Source organism: Magallana gigas, chromosome 1 (genome assembly GCF_963853765.1).
Source record: "Magallana gigas chromosome 1, xbMagGiga1.1, whole genome shotgun sequence".
In the NCBI taxonomy this organism is placed as follows: domain Eukaryota; kingdom Metazoa; phylum Mollusca; class Bivalvia; order Ostreida; family Ostreidae; genus Magallana; species Magallana gigas.
Window position 1 is genome coordinate 15,286,519 of NC_088853.1, and position 26,280 is coordinate 15,312,798.

A 26,280-nucleotide genomic window follows, 5' to 3' on the forward strand; every position below is an offset into this window, starting at 1 on the left:
GACCCAACTGTTAGGGATGTTCCTGTCGACCGAGGGCCTGAGGATACCATTGGAGTCACCCCGCTGCATCCGCCTAATGTTCAAGGGGACCTGAGCCCCCACCTGCTAGACCTTGATTCTCCCATCACCCCGTCCCCCTCCAACCCCATGCCCGACGGGCCTGTCAGGCCTGCATACCAGCCCACACCCCAGCCCTGTAGCTATTGCCCTACTAGTTCCACCAACCATCCCCAGGACCCTGCTAGTGTAAGCCAAGGGCAGCTTGTGGATTTGCCACATGCACCCCAGATTGTTGATTTTCAACCCCAAACTTCGCTTGCTCAGCCTACCCCTGCCCCTGGGAATAGTAACTCAATGTCAGGTAGTAGGCCCCCTCATGGGGTGCCTCGCCATCCTCCCCCTGGGTGGGAGGAGTCCCTTGCCACTAGGGTCCAGGAGTCCTTGGTCCATACCTCACAGGGATCCTTTGGTCTGCGCATGTGCACTGCTGTAATCCAGCCGGTTGCACCCAGCTGTTATTACCCCACACCCCAGCCCCGGGATGATCAGTATTTAACTGCGCAGGGGGGGGGACAATGTCAGGACGCCACCAGTATTTCACAGGTTATGCGGTCCCAACACCTGTGGCCTCCTCCCAGCCCAACAATCCTGGGGGAGAGGGAGGTAGAATAGCGCAAGTCCAGCCACAGTATCATGAGCCCTTGTCTGGGGAACCCCATCCCCTGGGTGACCATTCATATGTCCCAGTACCCCATGAATATGAGCCCCCGCACTACTGAATTTAAAACCCACTGATATTCCCAAAAATTGACTGACATTGTCTGACATCTACTGTATAACCACTGTACCCTACTGTAAATCCACTGTACACCCACTGTACAGAGCTACTGTACCACACTGTATCCCACTGTACCCCACTGTACAGAGCCACTGTACTCCACTGGACAGCACAGTACCTACCCACTGACCAGCACTGTACCTCACTGTACACCACTGTACGGGGCACTGACCAGCACTGTACCCCACTGTATACCACTGTACAGGGTACTGACAAATACTGTACACCACTGTAACCCACTGTACCTAGTATGTTTTTATAAGTTATTATGTTTAAACAATGAATTGAATATTTACTTTATTTGAGACCAAAATCTGGATTTGTTTTGATTCTTTCCTATTGCTTACAAGAGAGAAAATGGGCTTCTATTTCTTTAAGTTCATATATAATTACATGCGCGGTCAGAATTCTTTCCAGGGAAAGGGCAGGGATACTTGTTTTCTGGGGGAGCTTAGACATATATTGGATAGTTGTACATGTACTATGTAAGTTAAGAAAAAAATTAAATTATCCTCTGACCCCCCCCCCCCCCCCCCAATCCTCCGATCCACGCATGTATTTATCTAAAAACTCGGAATCCAATTATCATACAAAATATAGCAACGTATTCAATAAAAAGGGGAAAATATTTTTATATATTTCAAAATCAATGTTTTAGTAACTAAATATCTAGTTTTTTTTTTTTTTACAATGAATTTCATTTAATCAATATTGTCAAATAAATATTAGTATATATGTTACATTAAAGTTTAAAATTAAAAGAATTTAAAACTATGAATTACAATTTATAGATACATGTAGTTTTAAATTATCTGAATTTTAAAACTTTAATGTAACATATATGTGGAGAAGGGACAACTTTTTTTATAACGATAAAAAAATTCCACCATATTGCTCAACATACTGTCGTGGGTTTTTTTTCAAAAGAGCGAAGTTAACTGGTCTGGACTTTAAAATGTCTTTGAAGTTTTACTTCACAGGAAGATCAGCGAGTCAGTATCTGTGTATAGTATACATACTTTCAGTAGATCAAAAGGTGTGAATGTCCCAATATTCAACCTTGTAAATTGTCAGTCTGACACCTTTTTCAAGATATTACGTAATTCCCTTATAAGGGTATTTGTGGTCTTTAGATTATTAAATCCATTTGAAATATATTTTTTTAAAAACATAACATGCATTAAAATACGAAATACTCTCTATATTAATAATTTTAGATGCGTTTTTTTATTATTCAAATCAAGTCGGATATTAAACATGTTAAACATTTATGAGTCATTCACAAAAAAGGTGGTTTTGGGTTGTTCAAGGGCACTAGAAAGTATAATCCTTGATTTTTGCCAAGTTTCACTTTTGTGCTACCTTTGGATATATATTAGCATACATATTGGCACATAAACAGTTAATTCTAACAAAATCTTAAAAATTTAGAAAGTTTATAAGTTGATTTTTTCACATTATTTGACTGTTCCCACTCAGAGTTTGCGACTTTAAATAGGTTTTGTAAGGTAGTAAGACCATTTTTTATTAAAATGATAGGGTCAAGAGATAAAAGGTAAGTAAAATACCTCTCTCAAACAAAAAGACGAGGAAAATATATGAACAATATTTTTCAGCGAGATCAAGTTTGTCTGTTTCATGTTTTTATGTCCATGGTGTAACGAAACAAAATATTGGTGTGTAAGAGTTGTTAATCTTAGTAAATACTTAGGAAAAAGAAATATTTAGACACTCTGGAAAACAGACAAGTTATTGCTATGTGTTGTTGTAGCAGATAATATGCTCTTTTACTCTGAGGGAGCAGTAATTATTTAGCAGAGACAAGTTAATTCATAAATATGTCCTTTGTGTAACAGTCCTTGGTGTAACAAGAACAAAAAGTTACACCATAGACTATCACTGTTATCCCAGAGACTATAATTTACATAATTTATTTTTTTGGGAAAGATATGATGAAATTATTCAATAAATATATCACAATGTATCACATTTGTTAGTTTATGCTTACATATAATGTTGATGCATCTGTTTGCTGTAGATCTAGATTATTTCTCAATCATGCAATATTTTGTTACTCCAATGACACATACAATTAACACCAAGGACATATGACCTAAAATATTCATTTAAAAAAAATTCAGCATTGTCAAATCAAATCAAATTTATCAATTCAAGTATAATTAATATTGAATTTGATATTGGACTTACAGCTTAAGCCAAATTTTCCCTAAAAAATATTATTTGACTTTAAACAAAATGTGTTACCAAGGACTTTTAATGTTACACAAAAGAGTATTTCAATTCCCATGCATGTATTTCTGATAGAAAAATTAATAAAACAAGTATTGTATAAATACATTTTATGACAGATTATACAATGTAGTATAATAAAATACTAAAATTATTCATCAACTAGATAAAATGGTGTCCATGGTGTAACATGTTGTGTCTTTTGTATAACAAACTTGAACTTGTAGAGAATAACAGTAACATGTATAATATATCTGCTGAAAAGTGCATTTGGTAATTTTGAATTCATTTAAAATACATTCAAGCTTTCAAAACAAATTGAAATATTAAAACTTTGATTCTTATAACAGACAAAGTCCATGGTGTAGCATAAGTGTCCTTGGTAAAACACACTGGAACTAAATTGTGTAAATAATTTGACTTTAAGGGCACTATTATGCACATTGATAATGATTACTGTTAAATATATGCATTCATAAGTTATAGCTATGAAAACATTCAGTTGTCTCTATTTTGAAATCTGATATTTTTGTGTTTAAATAAAGGTTGTCCTTGGTATAACATTTGGACTAACAATAATTGTCCTTAGTGTAACATCCCTTATTTTGTTTTTATTTTCAAAGATTTTTCAAGAAATATTGAGGTTTTTTCACTTAAGATTATTTTTCATGTCACTTACAAGTGTCTCCCCAAAAAAAATCAGACATTAAATGGAGAAGAAGTTTTCAGTGTGCAATACAATGTCATGAGAAAGATGCATATTTCTCATTCACAAACCAAATATGAAAAATTAAGGAAAATACATTATTAAATTCTTGTTTTATGATTAAGTTCAAGAAAAACTTCAAAAAATGTAACTTTAACACCAAACCAAATGCATGAACAATAAGATTTAATGAAATTTATGAATATTTCTTATGCGTTACACCAAAGACTGTTTTCTTTTCATGTGGTTGTAAATATCATATTTTTATAGATTTTCATTTGATGTACTGTTGGCATATTTTAGCAAACAAACATCATGATATGCCCGATACAAACTATGATAAATTCAATCTGGTTGTAAGTACTTTGTTTTTAAACAAGTGGTACTTGAAAAAATCCATCTTTTTTGAGAATGACCCTTATAAATCCTCACACCCCCCTCCCCTCCCCCCCCCCCTCCACCAGGGTATTTGTGGTCTTTAGATTATTAAATCCATTTGAAATATATTTTCTTAAAAACATAACATGCATTAAAAAACGAAATACTCTCTATATTAATCATTTTAAATGCGTTTTTTTATTATTCAAATCAAGTCGGATATTAAACATGTTAAACATTTATAAATCCTCACCCCCCCCCCCCCCCCCCACCAGTCGCTGATATCAAAATAAGTATTGTGTTAAATTAAAAATGAAATATGGTGATAACGAACAGTTTTCAAATAATATTTCACGCTATTACGGTACTTTTAATTATATACTTTTGAGTTTGAACACTTTTCATTATCAACACATGTAATACATCTACATGTATCTTCTCTTGCACAGCTAAGAATGTTGCCATGATACTCATGTAGTAACAGTTTTAATAAGAAAAAATATACCCCCTCCTTCCCTCCCTCCCTCCTCTCTCTCATGTTGTAACTATTCTCCTCCAAAGTCAGGAAGGCATACATAAGCCCCCCCCCCCCCCCCCCCGCGCAATATTTTTGCTGCATCACAATTAAATTTTTATCATCTCTTCAATTATAAGCGACATTTCAATTAATAGGCAAACATGTTTATTTTCTCTTTCCGTAATAAGTGAATTGTGTAAGGGTCGGATAAATGAGAAAAATAGTTTTATTATTCAGTAAATGAAAATACGCAATTTATTTTTGAATCATGTTGAATGTATATGACCTAATAAATTTCACGACGATAAATGAGCATGCATCCCAAAACATGCATACATAATTTTCTTTTTTAAAACAAACTTATGAGCTATTAAAGCTGTATTTACTGATTATACACTCAATTGGAACTTGTTGCACGAAAACGTCACTCCATGGAAAACGAACTCCATTAGTTGTCATCGTATAATGGCTGCCTTTACCAACAAGTGAATATTTTTACTGATCGTATGGTTTTCTTATACAATTATATTTGTTAAAATTCACGTCTTAAACAATGTCAAGTGCTAAACACAATGAACTGAGTTAAATCCTTAAAGCAGAATTAGCTTACTGAATTTTTTTAATTGTGCTTTACACACGTGCTCGGACGACATTTCCGTATAAAATCGCTTCGTATGGTCATTAAAACAAAAAGATATTCAAACTATGACGAATTCTGACTAATTATTTATATCTTGTGTAATATTTGCTTCCTGTGTATAGTGATTAGCAGCGTTCACGATCTCAGGTAGACTTCCAGCCCCGGAGGCTTTCACACCTCTAGAAATTAAGCCCCACCCTCACCTGAGATTTACCACCCGGTAAAAAAGTTCGGCCTTTAAAACGATCTTTCATTTTTTCTTCTGTTTTTTTTTCTTCATTTACTGAAACAAGTATATTGTATCATAGCAAACATTTCAAATCTTCTATAAAATCTCTCTCTCTCTCTCTCTCTCTCTCTCTCTCCATGCTAACGTACATTGTCAAATATTTTAGTATTTGAATAAAGTACTACTGGTAACATGTAGTAATGTTGACAGCGGCTAAATCTACATATTGGCATTAAAAAAATTAAAGTATGTATTTATCTTTAGTTTCGGGATAATGTCCATTGATTCAAATGATTCAATGATTGTCTTAAAAATTCTTAATGATTGAAAGTCAACGCTAAAAAGTAATATTTTATATCGACAGTGTCCTGTCTCCTTCTTTGTGTATGTCTACAGAAAAAAATCTTATGTCTGTCAGGGAACAACGAAAAACCCGGAACTAACAGAAAGGCTCAGACTATACACACGGCCGGGTGACTGTGTCAAGGTGTGAAAACTGACCACCTGTGTATATGTGTTGGGGCCTAGGAATAAAGAGATGCAAACGTCGGTGAAATACACTGTTAAAGCAAAAAATCTGAATTTTCACTTTTGATTTAAAAAAATCATTATGGTTGCCGGGTGCATTGGGATCATAATTATTTAAAATCTGTCTTAAAAGATTATTATAATTTACTTACATGTAGGTATTCTGCCTGGTGCAGGCAGATAGCTAACCTTGCACAACGCACAACGCAAACAAAAGTCACACGGGTTTCATAGTTTATTTTGTGTGGAAAACGTTGCCGTCGTGAATAATATTGGTAAAAAACTACAACAAATAGAAATAACAAATTACTAAATAGGAAAATATAGAACCTTACTTCATACATAGAAAAAATATGTAAATTACTTTAAAGACCATAATGGCGTGCCATACTTTTGAGAATGTTTTATCTGCATAATAAAATTTCCATCTGTAACTATACTTCAAAAATACAATTAAATACTGACAGATTTAAGCAATAACTTCAATAAAAAAGACTTACTTAGTGGCTCGAGGCACGCATCTAACCAGATTGAAGACGATAGACAAAGTGAGACCGGACTGGTCAGTAAGGCTGACAGGAAGTGAGTGATTGACCAGATATACGTTGTATTAACTTGTACCAAAAAGGATTACCGGATATACTAAACTCAGAGTGGTTAACTTGTACAAAAATATTTCTGAAGAATTTAAATTCTAAACTATAGACAGCACACTCCCCGTCTGATATGAAAATATCACTTAAATGCATAAACCGTACTCTGTTCACAAAAAGTTGTTCATGAAACTGTTTTTGTAAATTGTCACAACACAATAAGCATTAAATGGAATGACACAAAAATATGATTTCAGAAATTGGACGCACATATATACGCGACTGTCCATCTTCGATAACACGAACTTCAAGTTTGCGCACAAGTCCATCTTTGCTAGGAAACACTCTTTCAACAAGTCCTGTCGGCCAATGGTTGCGATGTGCATCACTGTCCTTCAAAAGAACGACATCACCAACTTGGATGTTATCTCGAGTGTCTTTCCATTTTCGTCGCACTTGTAGACTCTGCAGGTATTCATTTTTCCAACGACACCAAAATTTCTCCGCTAGAGACTGAACAAATTTCCATTGAATGTTATAAACTTCGCCGACACTGAGATTTTTAAAATCCTCGTTTGAATCAACGGTTTTTTGAGTAAGTAAAACAGCTGGAGACAAAACGCAAGGTGCTTCAGGGTCGGTGGATACAGGTACCAGTGGACGGGCGTTGACTATCGCTGTCGCTTCAGCCATAAACGTGCTAAGGACTTCATGGGTAATTCTTGTGTGCTTAGAATCCAGTAAGATTGAACATCGAATGTTTCCGTTGTTTTTCAGTGTTGCTTGTGTTTTTCTCATCAGGTTGATTGCTTCTGATTCTGTAGCAAGAGACGTCAGTCCATCATCGACGTAAAAGTTGTTGTAAACAAATTTACGAACATCATCGTCACCAACAGATGATGCTTTTCGAAGTCCATAGGTGGCAACAGCTGGAGATGGTGTGTTACCGAAAACGTGAGCTTTCATTCGGTATTGTATTAAAGGTTTTTCAAAGTTGTTATCCTCGTACCAAAAGAATCTGAGGTAATCACGATGATCCTCATGAACACGAAATGCATAAAACATTTGCTGAATGTCACCACTGATAGCAATTGCATTTTCACGGAAACGCATGAGGATTCCAACAAGGTTGTTTGTTAAGTCTGGTCCAGACATTAACACACTGTTCAATGAAACGTCTTGAAACACAGCCGACGAGTCGAATACTCCTCGGATTTGATCCGGTTTTTTCGAATTGTACACCCCAAAAAGGGGTAAATACCAGCATTCCCCAGGTATGTCGGAAGGAGCAACTTCTGCTGCCCCACTAGCTAAGACTTTTGACATGAATGCAAAGAAGTGTTGACGTTTGTGATGATCTTTCTTTAAACTTGTGTTGAGGATCAAAGCACGTTTCCAGGCCTGTGAATAATTGTTAGGTATCACTGGTTTTGACTCCTTGAAAGGTAATGGTGCGGACCAAAAACCGTCAGTGTCTTTGTGGAACTCTGCGTCCATAAGAGCTACAAACTTGCGGTCCTCAACAGAAGGTCCAATCTTGTTGTCAAATGGTGTTCGTATGAATATGTCATCATCATTGTCCTTGACATTGATATTGTTGTGACACACTGGAAAGGTGGTGCACCTTCCGTCATTAAGAATATGCGTTTTGTTTACATTCACTTCCTTTGGAGGATGAACTTTACCAATACAAATTTCACCAATGACGACCCATCCTAGTGGAAGACGTTGAGCAAAGGGTTGACCTTGGCTGCCAGTAATTTGGTCGCGCACATGATGTACATCGGGTAAGTCACGTCCTATGAGCAGTTCAACATTCACATTGCGATCTAGGGGTGGTATGAAAGGTGCAATGTATTGTAGATGCGGTTGTGATTGAGCGACTTTGGGAGTAGGTATTTCTAGATGCTCACTAGGAATAGAATCACATTCAATGACTTCCGGTAAGTTGAATGTAGTTGTACCATCCAAGGCTTTGACACATAATCCGTTCACACGGCGTCCAGCGACTGTCGTTACACCGGAGCATGACGTAAGAGTGTAGGGTTTACATTCTCCTGTAACTCCGAGTCGATCTATCAAATAAGGGGACACCAACGTCCTGTTGCTCTGGTCATCGATTGTCGCATAAACACGGATAACTTTCGCAGGGTTTGATTGACTAAACACGTCCACTAAAACAATCTTCCCGCATGAACGACTCCCATGTTTTCCTTCTTCATACTCCCCGCCATTGCTTAAGGCAGTTTTCGCTGTTGAGACTGGTGTAGGGGATTCGGGGTTTGAAGGACGACGATCAATGTGCATCGCTGTGACATGATAAGGATTACCACAAATATCACATTTAATGTCCGCTGTACAATTTTTGGATACATGACTTTGTGAGGCACAACATCGGAAACATAATTTCTTATCACGTAGAATGTTTTGACGCTCACGTAGTGATTTTCTTTTGAAGCCACGGCATTCGTTCAAAGAATGTCCAGCATTGTGTATGGGACAACGTGTTGACGGAGTTGATGATACAATTTCAACTTTACGAGAAGTGACTGCGCCAGTAGGTCTAGGTTTGCTGTATGCCATGTTTGTGTTTGTGGGCGGTTGACATACAAGTCCAGGATCGTTACGGATTTCACACATTTCACGAATGAACTCGACAAAAAAGGAAAATGGAGGGAATGCTACATCATTCCGTTTTTTATATCCAGCTGCTTGAGAGGTCCACTTGTCTTGTAGAGATATGGGTAGTTTGGCAACTATGGGTAGTACTCCAGTAGATGAATTGAAGTAGCTCAGACAAATTTCGTATTTTGGATTAGTCATCGCCGATTCAATTTCGGTGAGAATGTCCACGAGATCATACAATTTGGCATGATCTTTATTTGTGAGGGTTGGAAACGAGTGTAGTTTCTGTTTTAGAGCATGTTCCACCATCTCAGGTCTCCCATATTTATCGTTCAGTCTATCCCAAATACGCTTTACACCTAGGCTAGGATTGTGGGTGTTTGCGGAGCGCAGTGTGCGTGCAAACTTTGACGACTCTGGACCCAACCATTTCACAAGTAAATCCATTTCCTCAAACTCTGTGACACCAAGTTCTAGTGTAACACTCCGGAATGAAGAACTCCAAGAATTGAAATTTTCTGGACGATCATCAAAGTTGGCGAATCTTGTGAGTAGAAAATCTTTGCGTAGCAAAAACTTTGAAAAGTCGGCCATTGTCGAAGTGTTGTCGGTCCGTGGTGGTACTAGATTTGGAGCGGTAATCATATGAGGCAATGAATTTGTAGTAACACAAACTTGACGCATTGAATTCGAGGGAACGAACACTTGAGAAGCTGCATTCAATGGAGCACTCCGTTGATCAACTGAATTTGGAACACGCATCTGAGGCACTGAATTTGAAGGAACACTCACTTGAGACACTGAATTTAGAGAGACATTCACTTGAGACACTGAATTTTGAGAAGCACAGACTTGAGGCACTGAAATAGAGGTAGAACAAACTGGATTCACTGAATTAGAAGGCGCACACAATTGATGCATTTGATGAATTGGAATTGAAGGAACACAACCTTGATTAACTGCATTTAGATATCCCTGATGTCGGTCATCCGCCTCTGGAAGTTGAACACTGATTGGTGGATTCTGTTCAAAATATGGTTGATTTTGTTGAATGTGGCCATCCTCGGTATTTGATGGGATATGGTCGTGTTTGAGGATAAACGCACTCGTCATCTGTTCCCTTGAGTAGATCGGAAGATCAATCTTTTCTTCTTCTGTGAAGTCCGCTTCTGCTGAGATGATTTCTTTCTCCTGTCTGACGATACTAATTTTTGCTTCGATATCAGTTTTTTGTTTTAAAAGCTCACCTTCTCTCTTGATCAGCTCTAGTTTCGCCCTTTCAGCTTGCGCTTTAGCTCTTTGAAAACTTGATACATTAGACGACACATGACTTAGTGTTTCAAGGAGTTCAAATTTGGTTTCCTTCAACTCATCACTTGTTCTTTTTACAATTGAAAAACATTTGTTCATTGAAACTTCTAATTCATTTAACAAGTTGACCGCCTCCTCTGTATTTTGAGAAAGTAGATATTTCTTATAGTCTTCACTAGATATACAGAAATCTTTGAATTTCACAGAAATTAAACGTTCTACTTCTCTTATTTTTTGGAAGTCCTTTGCGCATGTTCCAGATGTTACAAGAGCATCCTCCACTTCCGCCCAGGTTTCATCGGTTTTACTTTTCAGCTTTTCACACTGTTCGTTGAACATGACGAGGCCTTTGGGTGTGAGTTTCCGTATCCGTCGATCCTCAGCAGACATGCCAAACGAATTCACTAATTTTTTACTATTCTGCCTGGTGCAGGCAGATAGCTAACCTTGCACAACGCACAACGCAAACAAAAGTCACACGGGTTTCATAGTTTATTTTGTGTGGAAAACGTTGCCGTCGTGAATAATATTGGTAAAAAACTACAACAAATAGAAATAACAAATTACTAAATAGGAAAATATAGAACCTTACTTCATACATAGAAAAAATATGTAAATTACTTTAAAGACCATAATGGCGTGCCATACTTTTGAGAATGTTTTATCTGCATAATAAAATTTCCATCTGTAACTATACTTCAAAAATACAATTAAATACTGACAGATTTAAGCAATAACTTCAATAAAAAAGACTTACTTAGTGGCTCGAGGCACGCATCTAACCAGATTGAAGACGATAGACAAAGTGAGACCGGACTGGTCAGTAAGGCTGACAGGAAGTGAGTGATTGACCAGATATACGTTGTATTAACTTGTACCAAAAAGGATTACCGGATATACTAAACTCAGAGTGGTTAACTTGTACAAAAATATTTCTGAAGAATTTAAATTCTAAACTATAGACAGCACAGTAGGACTAGTTTCATGTAATGTTTGCACAAAAGTGGGATTTATCATATCTATTTAATAGTGATTACACATCGAGGTCAAAATTTAAAAAAAAATGCATTAATTTCTATAACCGATTGCTTAACATGAATCGTTTCGACATAACACAGTAATGCAAGGGGTATCAAGTTGATTCGGGAGGAAAAAGGAAAGGGTTGGTATTACCAATATAATTACATTTCATTTTTCGACTTAAAGTTTGCAGATATTTTTCTAAAACCACGGAGTTAGTTGGCAAAAATAAACGTAAGACATGAAGAAAAATAATCGATATGTAAAAGAAGCAGATTAATAGACAATCAATTTCTTATTATTCTAATCGATTTCTGATAAATGAATCTCTCTCTCTCTCTCTCTCTCTCTCTCTCTCTCTCTCTCTCTCTCATGACTTTTCTTGTGCTAAAACTTGAGGCCCCGAGTCAGAAAGGTATACGCACGTTAAAATCCCCTTTCCAAGGCCAGTGATAGCGAAATTCCGCGACACGGAAACAAAGGTCAAGGTGATAAAGAACCGTTCGCAGGACAAGCTCAAAAAACATTTTATAATGTTTGATCATTTAACCCCGATGAACGCTAAACTTATGCGCGACCTCAAAGACGACCCCAGGATCCACTCAGCATGGCACTTCAATGGTAAAGTGTTCGCTCTCGATAATGACAGCAAGAGACATAAATTCGACATCCTAGATAATGTCAGTGAGAAACTTAAGCACCGGCGCTAACCATGCTAACTTTTCAGTTTTGAACGCGGAGTAACTGTAAGGTTTTGACCTCGGGATCGGTATTCAACGATTGACATTCGGGTTCAATGTTTTGTGTTGTTTGTTTACATGCGTGGAAGTTATGTGAGTGTGAGAGAGAGTGTTTGTCCTTTACAATTAAATTACGTGTTTTTGGATGCATCTAGTATTGGTAAGTGGCTGCGTAGATTGTTTTCAATTTTTTGATCATTTCACTTTAGTTTATATTTTTCTGTTCACATTTGATAATGGTTGACTCAATTAAAATAGCTACCGTTAACTGTCAAGGGATGGCTACAGTATCAAAACGCCAAGATGTTCTAAATTTTTATAAATCAAAAGGTTATTCTATTATATGTTTTCAAGATACACACTTTATTCCCGAAATTGAAGCACTTGTTGAAGCAGTGTGGGGTTACAGATGTTTTTTTAATTCATATAGATCAAATGCAAGAGGTGTCTCTATTTTTTTTAACAACAATTTTGAATATAAAGTTCATGAAATAAAAAGAGATGAAGGGGGAAACTTAATTGCATTGGATCTAACTATAGAAGATAATAGGGTTACTCTTATGAACATTTATGGTCCGAACACTGATAGTCCTGAGTTTTATGAGTATGTACGTGAAACATTTTTAGAATTAGACAACGATTATTATATACTTGCGGGAGATTTTAATCTTGCACTGAATCCTGTTATGGATACAATGAATTACAAGTCAGTTAATAACCCAAAAGCAAGGGAAAAAATATTAGAAGTTATGGATGACTTACATCTGTTGGATTATTTTAGAATTTTAAACCCTGATAAAAGGGCATATACTTGGCGTAAAAAAAACCCCTTAAAACAAGGGCGTTTAGACTATATTTTGATATCTGAAAGTCTATCAAATTCTGTGGAATCTTACTCAATTAAACCTGGTTATAGATCAGACCACTCCATTGTTACTACAGAATTGAAATTCAATACCTTTAAAAGGGGGCGTGGATTGTGGAAATTTAACAACAGTCTACTTTCAGACATGAATTATGTACAAAAGGTAAAAGAAACAATACAAGACATTTGCAAACAATATCTGGTAAGAGACACAGAGGATATAGATGATAGTTCATTTCTAGATGTTCTACTCATGGAAATTAGGGGTATTACTATTTCATATTCCACTTTTAAGAAAAAGGAAAGAGAAAATAAAGAAAAGTCATTACTTGAAGAAATAGATAAATTAGAGTCTGAGGAAAATATTAATTTACATGCAGTTGAAGAAAAGAGATTATTACTAGAAAACATTAGGAAAGAAAAGATGATAGGGCATATGATCAGAGGTAAAGCTAGATGGGTTGAGGAAGGAGAAAAGCCTACCAGATATTTTTGTAACTTGGAAAATCGTAATTATATTAATAAAACTATCAAAAAATTAGAATTAGAAGGAAGTGGTATGATCTATGACCAGGCAGAAATTCTTAATGAAGTTAATACTTTTTACAAAAATCTCTATGCAAAAAGAGATTCTGAACTATTGGACCTAGACCTCGAAGATATTATTCAAATCCATATTCCAAAATTAGATACATGTCTCTCAGAATCATTGGACAGAAATATATCTGAAAATGAAATTTATGAAGTCCTAAAAAACATGAAAAACAATAAATCCCCAGGTAGCGATGGATATACTGTCGAGTTTTTTAAATTCTTTTGGGTTGACCTAAAGGAATTTATTCTGAAGTCAATAAATTGTATTTTCTCCAAAAAAGGAACTTCCTATTTCTCAACGTTTGGGAATTATATCATGTTTGCCGAAGGGAGATAAACCTAGACAATTTTTAAAAAACTGGCGACCGATTACACTTTTGAATGTTATATATAAACTTATTTCAGGTTGTCTTAGTTCGAGAATTAAATCTACTTTAGATTATCTTATTTTTGACACTCAGTCGGGCTTTATTAAAGGAAGATACATTGGAGAAAATACCAGATTTATATATGACTTAATGCATTTTACTGAAGTTAAGAAAATACCAGGACTATTAGTGTTAATAGATTTTGAAAAAGCCTTCGATTCAATTTCTTGGTCTTATATTTACAAAGTCTTAAAGTTTTTCGGATTTGGTGAATACATTATACAATGGGTTAAGATTCTTAACACTAATTTCAAGGCAGCTGTTTTACAAAGTGGTTTTTTATCAGACCAACTTTGTGTTGAGAGAGGATGTAGGCAAGGAGACCCTGTTGCACCTTATTTATTTCTTCTTTGTGCTGAGATTTTATCAGCCTTGATAAAAGAAAATAATGATATCAAGGGCATTCTGATACATGGTAAGGAACATAAAATAAGTCAATATGCTGATGATACATCTTTAATTCTTGATGGCTCACCAAATTCACTATTTACAGCTTTTGATACTTTAGAATTTTTTTCAAAACTATCTGGGTTGAAAGTAAATAGCTCTAAAACAAAAATAATTTGGATAGGATCGAAAAAATTTTCAAATCAGGTGTTTCATCACTCTAGATGGAAACTTGATTGGGGTTCAACAACATTGAACTTATTGGGTATCTGTTTTTCTGTTGATTTAGAACTAATTACTGACCTAAACTACTATATGCAGATTCTTAAAATAAAAAGTATGATACAACATTGGAATAGAAGAATTCTAACTCCAATTGGTCGTGTGACTGTAGTAAAGTCCTTAATCATTCCAAAAATCAACCACTTATTTATATCATTGCCGACACCCAGAAGGGAGACTATTTTATCTCTCAAAAAAGACATTTTTGAATTTGTTTGGAATGCAAAGTGTGACAAAATAAAGCGTTCAGTTATAACTCAAGACTATCAACAAGGAGGGTTAAAAATGTTAGAAATGAACAAATTTATTATGTCATTGAAATGCTCATGGTTGAAAAGGTTGATTAAAGGTAAAAAATCATGGATAAATATTTTTGAAGCTATTAATGGTGTACAAATTGTTAACAAATTACTTGATTTTGGTGATGCATTCATATCAGAATGTGTAATTCCAAAAAATAATGTTTTTTGGCAAGATGTTTTCAATTCTTTTCTCTGTGTTATAAAATCTTTTAATGGGAGTTTCGTCAAAGAAAACCTCCCTAGTATTCCTGTTTGGTATAACACAAACATTAAAGTCGGTATGAAAACACTATTTATAAAAAGCTGGTATGAAAAGGGTGTCAAAATAATCAGTGATTTTCTTGATGTGGATGGAAATCTTTTACCACATGATGTTTTTCAACATAGATTCAATATGAATGTCTACATTATGCAGTATAACAGTGTAGTAAGTGCCATATCAAGATATCTTAAATCTTTTCTTACAAAAAATTCATACCAAGGGTTTATTACTCCACACATTCCAATATATTATAAATCTTTGTTGTTGCATAATAAATGTACTAATGTAGTGTATAGACAATTAAACTCTTGTAATGTAATTCCTACTTCCATATCCAAGTGGGAATCAGAGTTAGTTCAATATGGAGCCAAAATATGTGTTAATGATGCTTTTAATGTATGCTTTAAAACAACCAAAGACACTCAGCTACAATGGTTACAATTTAGATTACTTCATAGAATTCTACCTGTGAATCATTACTTAAAGAAAATTAAGGTGGTGTCCTCTGACTGTTGCTCATTTTGTAAACATGAAGTTGAGACAATTCAGCATGTCTTCATAAACTGTGAAAAAGTATCCACAATATGGAGCAACCTAAGCTTGCATATTTACCATGCAACTTCCTTAAGACTTGGTTTTAATGTAGTTAATATTTTGTTTGGTGAACTTCCAATGTCTAAAAACAACAAAGTTATTAAGGTCTTCCGTTTCCAACGGAAGACCTTATTGTTTTCGTACTGTTTCTTCTTATTATTTTTTCCACAAATTTTGTGCACGCGATTTCTCAGATACTATTCGGCCGATTTTGACTATTTTTTCACAGCTGATTGCCAGAGATCATAATTCTAGACGTTTTTTGAAATTTTAAAATCCTCACTTCCGGTACCGAATCACGGCGGATTTTCTATTTTTTTTTACAACCTATTTTGTGCAGAGCTGATCTCAGAAACTATTAGAGATATGAATACGAAATTTTCAGGATAGGTAGTCTATAGTTTGAAGTTGTGCACTATTATATTGTTTTACGCCAGTGGCGCCATTTCTTGTAACTTGGCTAGGCACGAAAATTGGGTACGAATTTTCATTCAAAATTTTCATACATTTTGATTTTTTTTCTAACCGATTTTGTGCACGCTATTTCTCAGAAACGGCTGAACCGATTTACGTCAAACTTTTAGATCTGATAGGTATTGATCCGAACCTTTTTGGAAATATTTTTGAATGATGACGTCACTTTTGGTTTTGAGATATTAACAATTTAACGATTTTCAGAGGGTCGGCTTATCCCGGGGTAAACTCCTAAACTATTTGAGATATAAAGTTCAAACTTTTAGGGATTGTAGATCTGAAATGTGGTACATATATTTTTTGTGACCAAAAGCACCGAAGCTCGCCCGAGCTCAAAAATTACGGTTGAAAAAGTGTCGTGATTTTTCGTGGTTTTCTTTCAATATCTCTTTTCTCGATATTATTTTTTAAAAACTTGTAGAACCAAAGAACTTTATAACGTCAAGAGCTCTTATTCGACATCAAGGAAAAGGGGCTGGCCCTTCAAATTAGGGGCCGAGAGGGCTCTAAAGTTTTTTAATGGTAACTTTTTATTATGAAATATTTTGATATACGTTAGAGAAGCAATTATGTTTCTTATAACGTTTTTTACCTATGCATGACAATTATTTACTCCTTTGTTACGTAATTAAAGATTTTAAGGGGCCAGATATCTGAAACTTTGATCTTTTATATCTTATAATGGAGGAAAATTCTGAAAAGCAATATTTAACAGAAGATGGTCAAAATAATGTGCTAAACAAAGTGCAAACCAAAATTTCTTTGTTATCCGGTCCCTAAAAGTAGTTACATGTCGGCCTCTAAAACGACCCTCTCAAGATATCTCGAGAACGTTACAAAATTCCTAAACACTTGTTGAACAAAATGTGTTTGAATGACAAGAGCATTCTTATGAGATCAAGAGAGGGGTAGATAGTCTTTCATTCATAATTCTAAGATCCCGCCTCCATTTCCAGATAAGTTTCGTTGACGATTATTAAGGGCAATGACATTTCCTCTTCTTAAAATCGGACGGAAGACCTCCTCGTGCTCGCAACGAGATCGTGTCTAGTTAATTTAATTATTCTATGTTCGAAACAATATTTGTTTACTTGTTTAAAAAAAGGCAAACTGCCATGCCTTTCTGGACTTTTATCTTATTTATTCAACAAATACAAGGTTGAAAAATATATAGCTTGTAAAAATTTTGAAATGCAAAAATTTGTCAATACCTGGCAACCCTGGTATTCTATCTTTGACACTATGATTCAATCTTAGTCATGTTATTTGGCTTAACTAACACTTTGTTCATTAATTACCAATTTATGTGCTTTCATCCGTTCTAATATTCTTACTCTTTTATATTTACCATATGATTTTTTTGTTTTTGTTTTTCTTTTGGTTTTTTTGGTTTAATTCTTTTGTTATTTTTTCAATTTAAGCAGCCTCTACCAATTAGATTGAGTGTGAGAGAGTGAGCATGCGTGAAAGAATATTTAAAAAACTGTATTGAATTTATTTATTATGTTTCTTGAGAGTAAACAAAAAAAAAAAAAAAAAAATCCCCTTTCGGCATCACAACCGCCACTTCCAACATAGATTTTATTGTGAACTTGTGCCTGCTTGCAGATGACACCAATACAATATTGTCAGAAAGTGATATACCTGTAATCTCTCTCTCTCTCTCTCTCTCTCTCTCTCTCTCTCTCTCTCATTACACAAAAAAAGTGTGTAGCGTAGGGCATTTTATATATCTTATTTCTTAAACATTTAAAAGTAAATCATATATTAAGAAAACTGTACAGCTACGCATATTACAACATGTTACAACCTTACTTGATTTAAATCCTTCCTTTTATTTCTTGCTGAAATTAATGATACAGTTAATTACCGCTTAATATGTAACTGATTATGTTTAAAATTTATAATGTATTACGCAGTAGGTTTTATTTTGTAAAATTAAAACCCGACATTTGCAATGTATATTTAAATATCAGGGCTCGACATTAACGCTAGTCCGCTTGTCCGGTACCAGTTAAAAAAATATGCGGACAAGTGAATATTGCTGGCCACTTGTCCGACTGGACAAGTGCATTTTTTATGTAAAGAAGTCTCGAACATTTAAAAAAGAAAAGAAAGTTTGCTATAAGTTAATATTTATCCGTAGTCTCGTTATAAGTTTATCGATTAGTTATTTTGAATTTCAATCCCGACATCAAATTGCAATGCAATTGAGTTACTCTTGATCGGGATTGAATTTCACTAATTTCATACAACTTTCAAGGTGTGGATCTTAGTTCTTACAAAGTACCAAACACATATGTTAAGAAAAAGAAAGGAAGAAAAGGTAGCAAAGATAAGGGATTATGGAAAGGAATGTAACTTATTTTAGGTTTCATTCATCATTGATAGACTATGATGACTTTCCATGTTTAGTTTAAAAAACAGCTGAGAAATCAATATAACAGTTATATGTATTTTTAAACCTGATGCTAAATTTAAAATGTCTTGTAATTTGCCATGACAAAGCTACAGCTGACAAATCATGTTTAATGTTACAGTATATGGAACAAATACATGTACATATAGGAAAGACACTTTAAGTTTCCATTTAAAAAGTCAGGTTATTAATTATAGCTAGAGTAATCAATAAATGATTTTATTTTAGTAATAGAGTACTGTAGTTTTCAAGTTGACAATATTTGATCTTTAATATTGAAAATTTTTCGGACAAGTGAAGTTGAAGTTCGGACAAGTAAATGTTTTGGTCACTTGTCCGAATGGACAAGTAGGAAAGTAGGAAAAAAAGTTAATGTAGAGCCCTGAATATTTTAATTAAACGAAATCAATTAACAAATGAGCTAGAAACTCGCACGCTATCTTCAAAATGTAACTGTGTAGTCAAGCGGGCATTTATGATATTTGGACATGTGTACAGAAAAAAACAAGCATGTATATATTTTGTGGATTCTGTGTTTAATTGACTGTTTTTAGTGGCTAAAACACAGCTTATGAGACACAGAGAATTAACAGTCCGATCATTTAAACGAGGGCGTGTCATATATCATCAATAAGAAATGATTATGTAACCTTGCTGGTGCGGGGGGGGGGGGGGGGGGGGTATTTTCGAATGACTGGCAGAATGATCATAATGACATGTACTTTTTAAATAATCATATTCAACATGTAAAATTCAATACTTTCACCTTTCACCTTATAGCTAGGGAAATTATCATAATTTTATGATCGTAACATTCAATAACAATAGACATTTATTAATAAAGAAAACGTATTAAATAAATTTAACGACCTGTTGCATTTTTCTGTCAAATTATCTGTATACATAATGATAATGCTATATACAGCATAATAAAAATAAATATCGAAGAAAAAAAATATACTGAAGATTTAAAAATCTGATTTTTTTCTCAATAGTACAGTGGGGTACAGTGCTGGTCAGTGCCCTGTACAGTGGGGTACAGTGGAAGTCAGTAGGACTGTACAGTGGAATACAGTGCTGTTCAGTAGAAATGTACAGAGGGGTACAGTGGGGTACAGTGGAAGTCAGTGAAATGTACAGTGAGGTACAGTCAATGTACATTGGATGTCAGACAATGTCAGTCAATATTTGGGAATATCAGTGGATTTTGAATTCAGTAGTGCCGGCTAGAGATGTACCTCCCCATGCAAGTCACGCGCGGACTCCCGCTGCGTCTTGCAGTCCCCCTGAGTACACGCGGATCTCCGCAGCGTCTCACCATCCCCATGAACATGTGCGGTTATCCGCAGCGCGTCCTCATCCCCATGCAAGTTACGCGCGGACTCCCGCTGCGTCTTGCAGTCCCAATGGATACGCACGGTTATCCGCAACGTCTCACAAACCCCCAGAGTACGCGCGGTCATCTGCACTGTCTCGTGGGGTCCCCGAGTTTTTGCAGACACCCGTCGCGACCTATGGCTCACCTGGCGATGTGCAGCAGCCTGCGATGCAGTACAATCCTCAAGACTATACCGCACTACCAGCCAGTTCCAGCCACCCGACCGTCCGGAATAGACCTAGATATAAGGATCTCCGCTATGATGGCAAGTCCAACTGGAAAGCCTTCCTTCATAAGTTTGTTCGCCTTTCGCGCAGCCAACAGTGGAATGAGACCGAGCAACACGATCAATTCTGTTTCTTCCTGGAGGGCCCGGCCAGTGAGTATTACACCTTGATGCTGGAGACTACCCCCCGCCTGAGGTTCAGCGAAATACTCCGGAAGTTTGACAAGCGCTTTGGCTCATCAGCACCAGACCTCACTCATCAACTTAATTTCCAATCGGCGACCCAGAATAGTGGTGAGTCCCTGCGACAGTGGTCTGACCGAGTGCTCACTTTGGCTACTCGTGCATTCCCCCAGCTACCTGATGTTCATACCCAGGCTATACCGCGTCTGTGTTATGGAGCTGAGGACCGGGAGGCGGGTTAGTACGCTTTGGATGGCCAACCCAAGACTGTGGAGGAAGCTGTCGACCGCATGCAGTACTTCCAGCATTAGCGTCAGAGCAGACCCCCCAAGCCTAAGCGGGAGGCGGTTAGGGCCATGGCGGATAAGGACAAGGTAGCTGAAGATAGCCAGAAGGATGGTGAAGGGGAGAATGAGATTAAGGAACTCAAGAGCCGCCTGCAGCAGTTGGAGAATGCCTTAAGGGAGAGTAGTATAGCCCAAGCAGACCTGATGTCTCCGTCACCGCCACCTCCTCCACAAGGAGGACCGGTGTCACCCAGAGCTAGCCAATGTTTTAAATGTGGTGAGACCGGGCACTTCCGGAGGGAGTGCCCCACCAATGTAGGGAGGAGGACTGAAGCAGGTGCTGGTGTGGGTGGTGACCGCCCCCCTCAATACCGTGGTGGACGTCGAGAGGATATGGGTCGTGGAGGATCCAGATCTAGCGGCAGAGGAGGGAGAGACAACCAGCCACCAAGGACTGTGCGTACGCTGACGCCGTGAAGTTGGGTTGGAGAGACAGAGAACGTTTCAGGAATCAGCCCATATCTGAACCGTTTCCTGAGGAGGAGCTGCTGACCGAAAAAGAGTGATGAGATCCTGACTCAAGTAGACCACAGTCTGGAGCTGCAGGAGCCGCCGAGGGAGGATACGATCTCAGAGTCCGGACCCCCTGGAAACAGCGAGGATGGAAGTCGGATGCCTTCGAACCCACAGGCAGTCCCTATGGAGGGGGAGTTGTGTGTCACAGTAAGCCAGCTTTGCCCACGGACTGCATTTACCATAAAGCTGAGGATCCAGGGAGCCCCCATTGAAGCTGTGGTGGATACCGGGGCAGAAGTGAGTGTACTTGGGAGGAAGTTCTATGACAATTTGGAGTCAAGGCCCCCCATTAAGAGACAGGTCACTTTGCTGCAAGCCGGAAGTTGAGCCCATCTCCAGGGATTTGTTGCTGGCCCATTTGACCTTGGTGTGGGCCAGCACACTCAGCAGGTGGATCTCTATGTGGCCCCTCTTAAGGACAGTATGTTGTTGGGAATGGATATCCTATGGGAACACAAAGCCAAGATGGACCTGTAGCTCGGGGTGATAAATTTGTGTGGGGAAGAGATGCAGATGACCTATGGTAGAGGTGAGACGGAGAGCGTTGCTCGCATGACGCTAGTGCGCGAGGTCTGCGTTCGTGCCGGCTCAGCTGTATTGTGCCCCTTCAAGCTGGACAGGAGTCTGTCTGAATTCATGATTATTCCGGGTATAGAGAAGTTGTCAGAGGCCTTGCTTATGCCCCATACTTACCATGCTGCTGGAGTTGCCTCTATGGCTTGCCTGGTGAACGCCTCGGAAAAAGATATTACTCTGAAGGAAAGGAGCTTCCTGGGAGAGGCAGTTGAGGCTGATTTGCATGTGCCTGCGCCCTACCCTAGGAGAGCGGCCCGGAGTTTAGCTGAGGGTGAGCCTGGGAGATCCCACCCTGAGGTGCCCGCCCATTTGCAGGATCTGCTAGAACGATCCTCTGCGGAGCTGAGTGAGGAGGAGCAGTCCCAGCTCGCTGAATTGTTGTCAGAATTTCAGGATGTATTTGCCCAGAGCGAGTTTGACTTTGGAAACTTTACTGCTCTAGAGCATGAGATCGATACTGGCAATGCAGCGCCTATCAAGGAGAGGATGCGGTGTACACCAGCATTCTTTGTAGATGAAGAAGAAGCGCATCTCAAGAAAATGCTGGACGCTGGAGTGATTCAGCCCCCTATGTCTGAGTGGGCGTCAGCGCCGGTGCTCATCCGTAAGAAGGATGGACAAGTCCGATGGTGCCTGGACTACCGCAGGCTGAACAACGTTACCAGGAAGGATGTATTCCCTCTCCCATTGGTCGACGAGTGTTTAGACACTTTGTCAGGGAACATTTGGTTCTCTAAGCTGGATGCAAACTTCCATCAAGTTATGATAAGCCCTAAGGACCGGAAGAAGACTGCCTTCGTCACCCGATATGGCCTGTTCGAGTTCCGGCGGATGGGTTTCGGCTTGTGTAACGCTCCAGCAACCTTTTCCCGAGCCATGAACTTAGTTCTGCGGGGGCTTACATAGAGTATAGTCCTGGCATTCCTGGACGATGCCTTGGTGCTTGGGCGTGACTTTGAGGATCACCTAGCCAATCTGAGGACAGTGTTTCAGCGCTTCCGTGAATACGACTTAAAGTTTAAGCCCAAGAAATGCGAGCTGTTTCGTAGATAAGTGGAGTTCTTGGGGAGACAGGTGAGCGGGACAGGAGTAGAGATGGGGGATGAGTATATAAAGGCTATAAAGGACTGGACGACGCCTGCCACGGTAAAGGATGTTGAGCGGTTCCTCGGTTTTGCCAACTACCACAGGGGATTCATTGCCGGCTTTGCCCAGATTGCCCAACCGTTGTACAGTGTCACCGGGAAGAAGCCTTTTGTATGGGGACCGGAGCAGCGGACTGCTTTTGAGGCCCTCCGGAAAGCTCTCACTTCACCTCCAGTCCTTGCCCTCCCTACTGCGGAGGGCGAGTTTGTACTGGACACTGATGCGTCAGCGGAGGCGATAGGTGCTGAGCTCTCACAGGTCCAGGAAGGGCAAGAAAAGCCGATAGCCTACGGTAGTCTCAGCCTGTCAGCAGAACAGGGGAGGTATTGCACTACTAAGGAGCTCCTAGCAGTTGTCAGATTTACGCGCATGTACAGTCACTACTTGCTTGGCCGTAAATTCATCGTTCGCACGGATCACCATAGCCTTATTTGGTTGCTCAACTTCAAGTACCCTCAAGATCAGCTTGCTCGCTGGCTCGAGGAGCTTAGTCAGTACGATATGGTGATCCAGCATAGACCGGGAAGGCGCCATGTGAACGCTGATGCATTGTCCAGACCGCCACCCCCATCCAGGTGTAGGGGGGTGGATTTCACCGTTAACCTCAGTGATTTGCCTTGTGGTGGCTGCCCAAAGTGTACTAGAGCCCACCAGTCCTGGATTGCTTTTGCGGAAGAAGTTGATGATGTGGCCCCTCTAGCTAGGCCTGGTAGTTGGACATATTCCCCCTTGTTGGGGGAAGAATCTAGCCCTACAGAGGATCAAAGCCCCATCATTGGTGACCAAGAAGAAGCCTAGCCCTCTATCAGCGAGGCAGCACTGGACTATGTCTCCAAGAAGCTTCTGGGCCGGATCAGTGAAGACGACTGTGAGGGTCAGAGCAGTTCAGATGGCCCAGGCCAGTCTCAGATCCAGATAAGTCATTACCCCCAGTTTGCCTGTGTCATGGGAATTTCCTCGTAGGGGTTTGGTTGGCCCGCCTTCCGTGGTGGGCCTCACCCCTGAGGAGATGAGCCGCAGCCAGTTAAGCGACCCAGATCTTAGTCTAATCTTGGATTGGCTGCAGGGAGATGTGGAGCCAGTAGAAGGCAAATTGTTCCTAGCCAGTCCAGCTGTCAAACATTACTATATCAACAGGGGTATTTTGCAGTTGGACAACGATGGGGTCCTTTGGCAAGAAATAGATGAGGGGGGAGAGAAAAGGAAAGTTCTGGTCGTCCCCATAGAGCTGAGGAGAGAGGTTCTGCGACTCTGTCACGATGTACCGGCGGGTAGACATCAAGGTATCGAGCGCACCAAGGCCCGGCTGAGAGAGCATTTCTACTGGTACGGGATGATGCGGGAGGCTGAGAGGTTTGTTAGCACTTGTGGCCCCTGCAGCAGAAATAAGCGCCCACAGCACCACGCCAGGGCAGAAATGATAAAGTATAATGCCGGGGCACCCATGGAGAGGGGGCACCTCGACTTCCTGGGACTGCTCCCTCAGACACCGAAGGGGAATGAGTATGTCCTAGTAATGGTGGACCAGTTTGCTAAGTGGGTGGAGTGTGTCCCCCTCCCCTCCCAGACAGCTGAGGTTACGGCCACAGCGGCAGTGGACGAATTCTTTGTTAGGTTCGGCTGCCCCCTTCAGATATTTACAGATCAGGGGCGCAACTTTGAAAGTAAGTTGTTTACTGCTGTGTGCGATCTCCTGGAAATACATAAGGCCCACACCACCCCCTACCGTCCGTCTGCCAATGGACAGGTGGGGCGCTACAATAGGACCCTTATGGATGCAGTTAGGTGTTATATCGATAAGGCCCAGGACTGTTGGGACGAACATCTGGCCCAGATAGCGGGGGCCTTGCGCTCAGCAGTCAATCGTAATTCAGGGTTCACTGCCAACAAACTCATGCTGGGTAGAGAGGTCAATACACCAGCTAGCCTTATGTACAGGTCCCCCATGCAAGAGGGCCCTGAGGATATTGAGACGTATGTGAGTGATCTTGAGGACAAAATACTGACTGCTCACGAGACGGCCAGGAGGCGCTTGCACACCTCTGAGGAGAGGATGAAAAGAGATTATGACGTCAAGGCCGCCACCCGCCCCTTTGAGGAAGGAGATATTGTGTATGTGTTGGACACTGCGATGGTGAAGGGAAAGTGCCGCAAGCTTAGCCCGTCCTGGAAGGGCCCTGGTATCATCGTCAAGAAGATGACCCCCCACCTGTACCGAGTAAAGACCAAGTCGCAGTCATGGTGGCCAATCACGACCGCTTGAAAAAGTGTGTTGACAGGGACATCCCCCAATGGTTAGTTCGGTTAAGAGAGAACTTTGAGAACTCTGGGAGTACCAAGCAGGAGACCGGGAGCGACTTGGCTCCCAGCCCCCCTGCAGGGGACGTCCCACTTCATAACAGGAGGCGGTCACCACCCTCTCCCTGCCCCTTCCCCAACTGTCCAGAGAGGACACACAAGCTGAGGGACCATGTGACACTCTGCCACCTCCACCCTGTGTTCCGTAGGTCTGTGCCCTTGGGGGATGAGGCCACATCCATGAGATTGAGAGTGTGTGAGTGGCTGACCGACCAACTCATCGGAAGCTGGGCCACATTGACTGACCTTGTACAAAGTGTGCCCACGTTCCAGGTTTTCCGGGAACCCAGTGCAGGGGTACCAGGCGACTTGAGGGATGCAATGGACAGCTTGTGCCATTTTGTGCAGGAGAGACCGCCACGCACTTACTGCCTGTGGGGCATACTCCACCCTGCCATGCTGTTGCACTGGAGGATGCAGGGACACCTTGTCTCCCGGTTGAGCCCGGCGTTACGCAGGGCTTACCAGGCCCTGTTTTCGAACGAAACAATTGCGGGGCACCCCTTGTACCATTATGGGCTGCGTTATCTGGTTGTCCCTCCCGTTCCTGCCCCGACGGTTAGGGGAG

At 39.5% G+C, this 26,280-nt stretch overlaps 1 protein-coding gene across 2 annotated transcripts; it reads right to left on the minus strand.

Annotated features, from left to right (window-relative positions):
- Window positions 1-6,305: 6,305 nt before the first annotated feature.
- LOC105333180 (uncharacterized) lies at window positions 6,306-11,580 on the minus strand. 2 transcript variants are annotated; one of them, XR_010713850.1, is made up of 2 exons: window positions 6,587-11,579; window positions 6,306-6,369 (listed from the first exon to the last, which is right to left on the minus strand). XR_010713850.1 is itself a non-coding variant. In XM_034456935.2 (2 exons), exon 2 carries the CDS (start codon window positions 11,003-11,005, stop codon window positions 6,905-6,907), a length of 4,101 nt encoding a protein of 1,366 aa, XP_034312826.2. In that variant the 5' UTR covers window positions 11,006-11,155; window positions 11,373-11,580; the 3' UTR covers window positions 6,306-6,904. The 2 variants fall into 2 exon arrangements, 1 of the variants encoding a protein (XP_034312826.2); XM_034456935.2 differs by having other exon boundaries at window positions 6,306-11,155; window positions 11,373-11,580.
- Window positions 11,581-26,280: the final 14,700 nt, after the last annotated feature.

What these genes read in the sequence shown, in the direction of transcription:
- LOC105333180 (XM_034456935.2), bottom strand. Translation starts at nt 11,005, where the DNA reads ATGTCTGCTGAGGATCGACGGATACGGAAACTCACACCCAAAGGCCTC.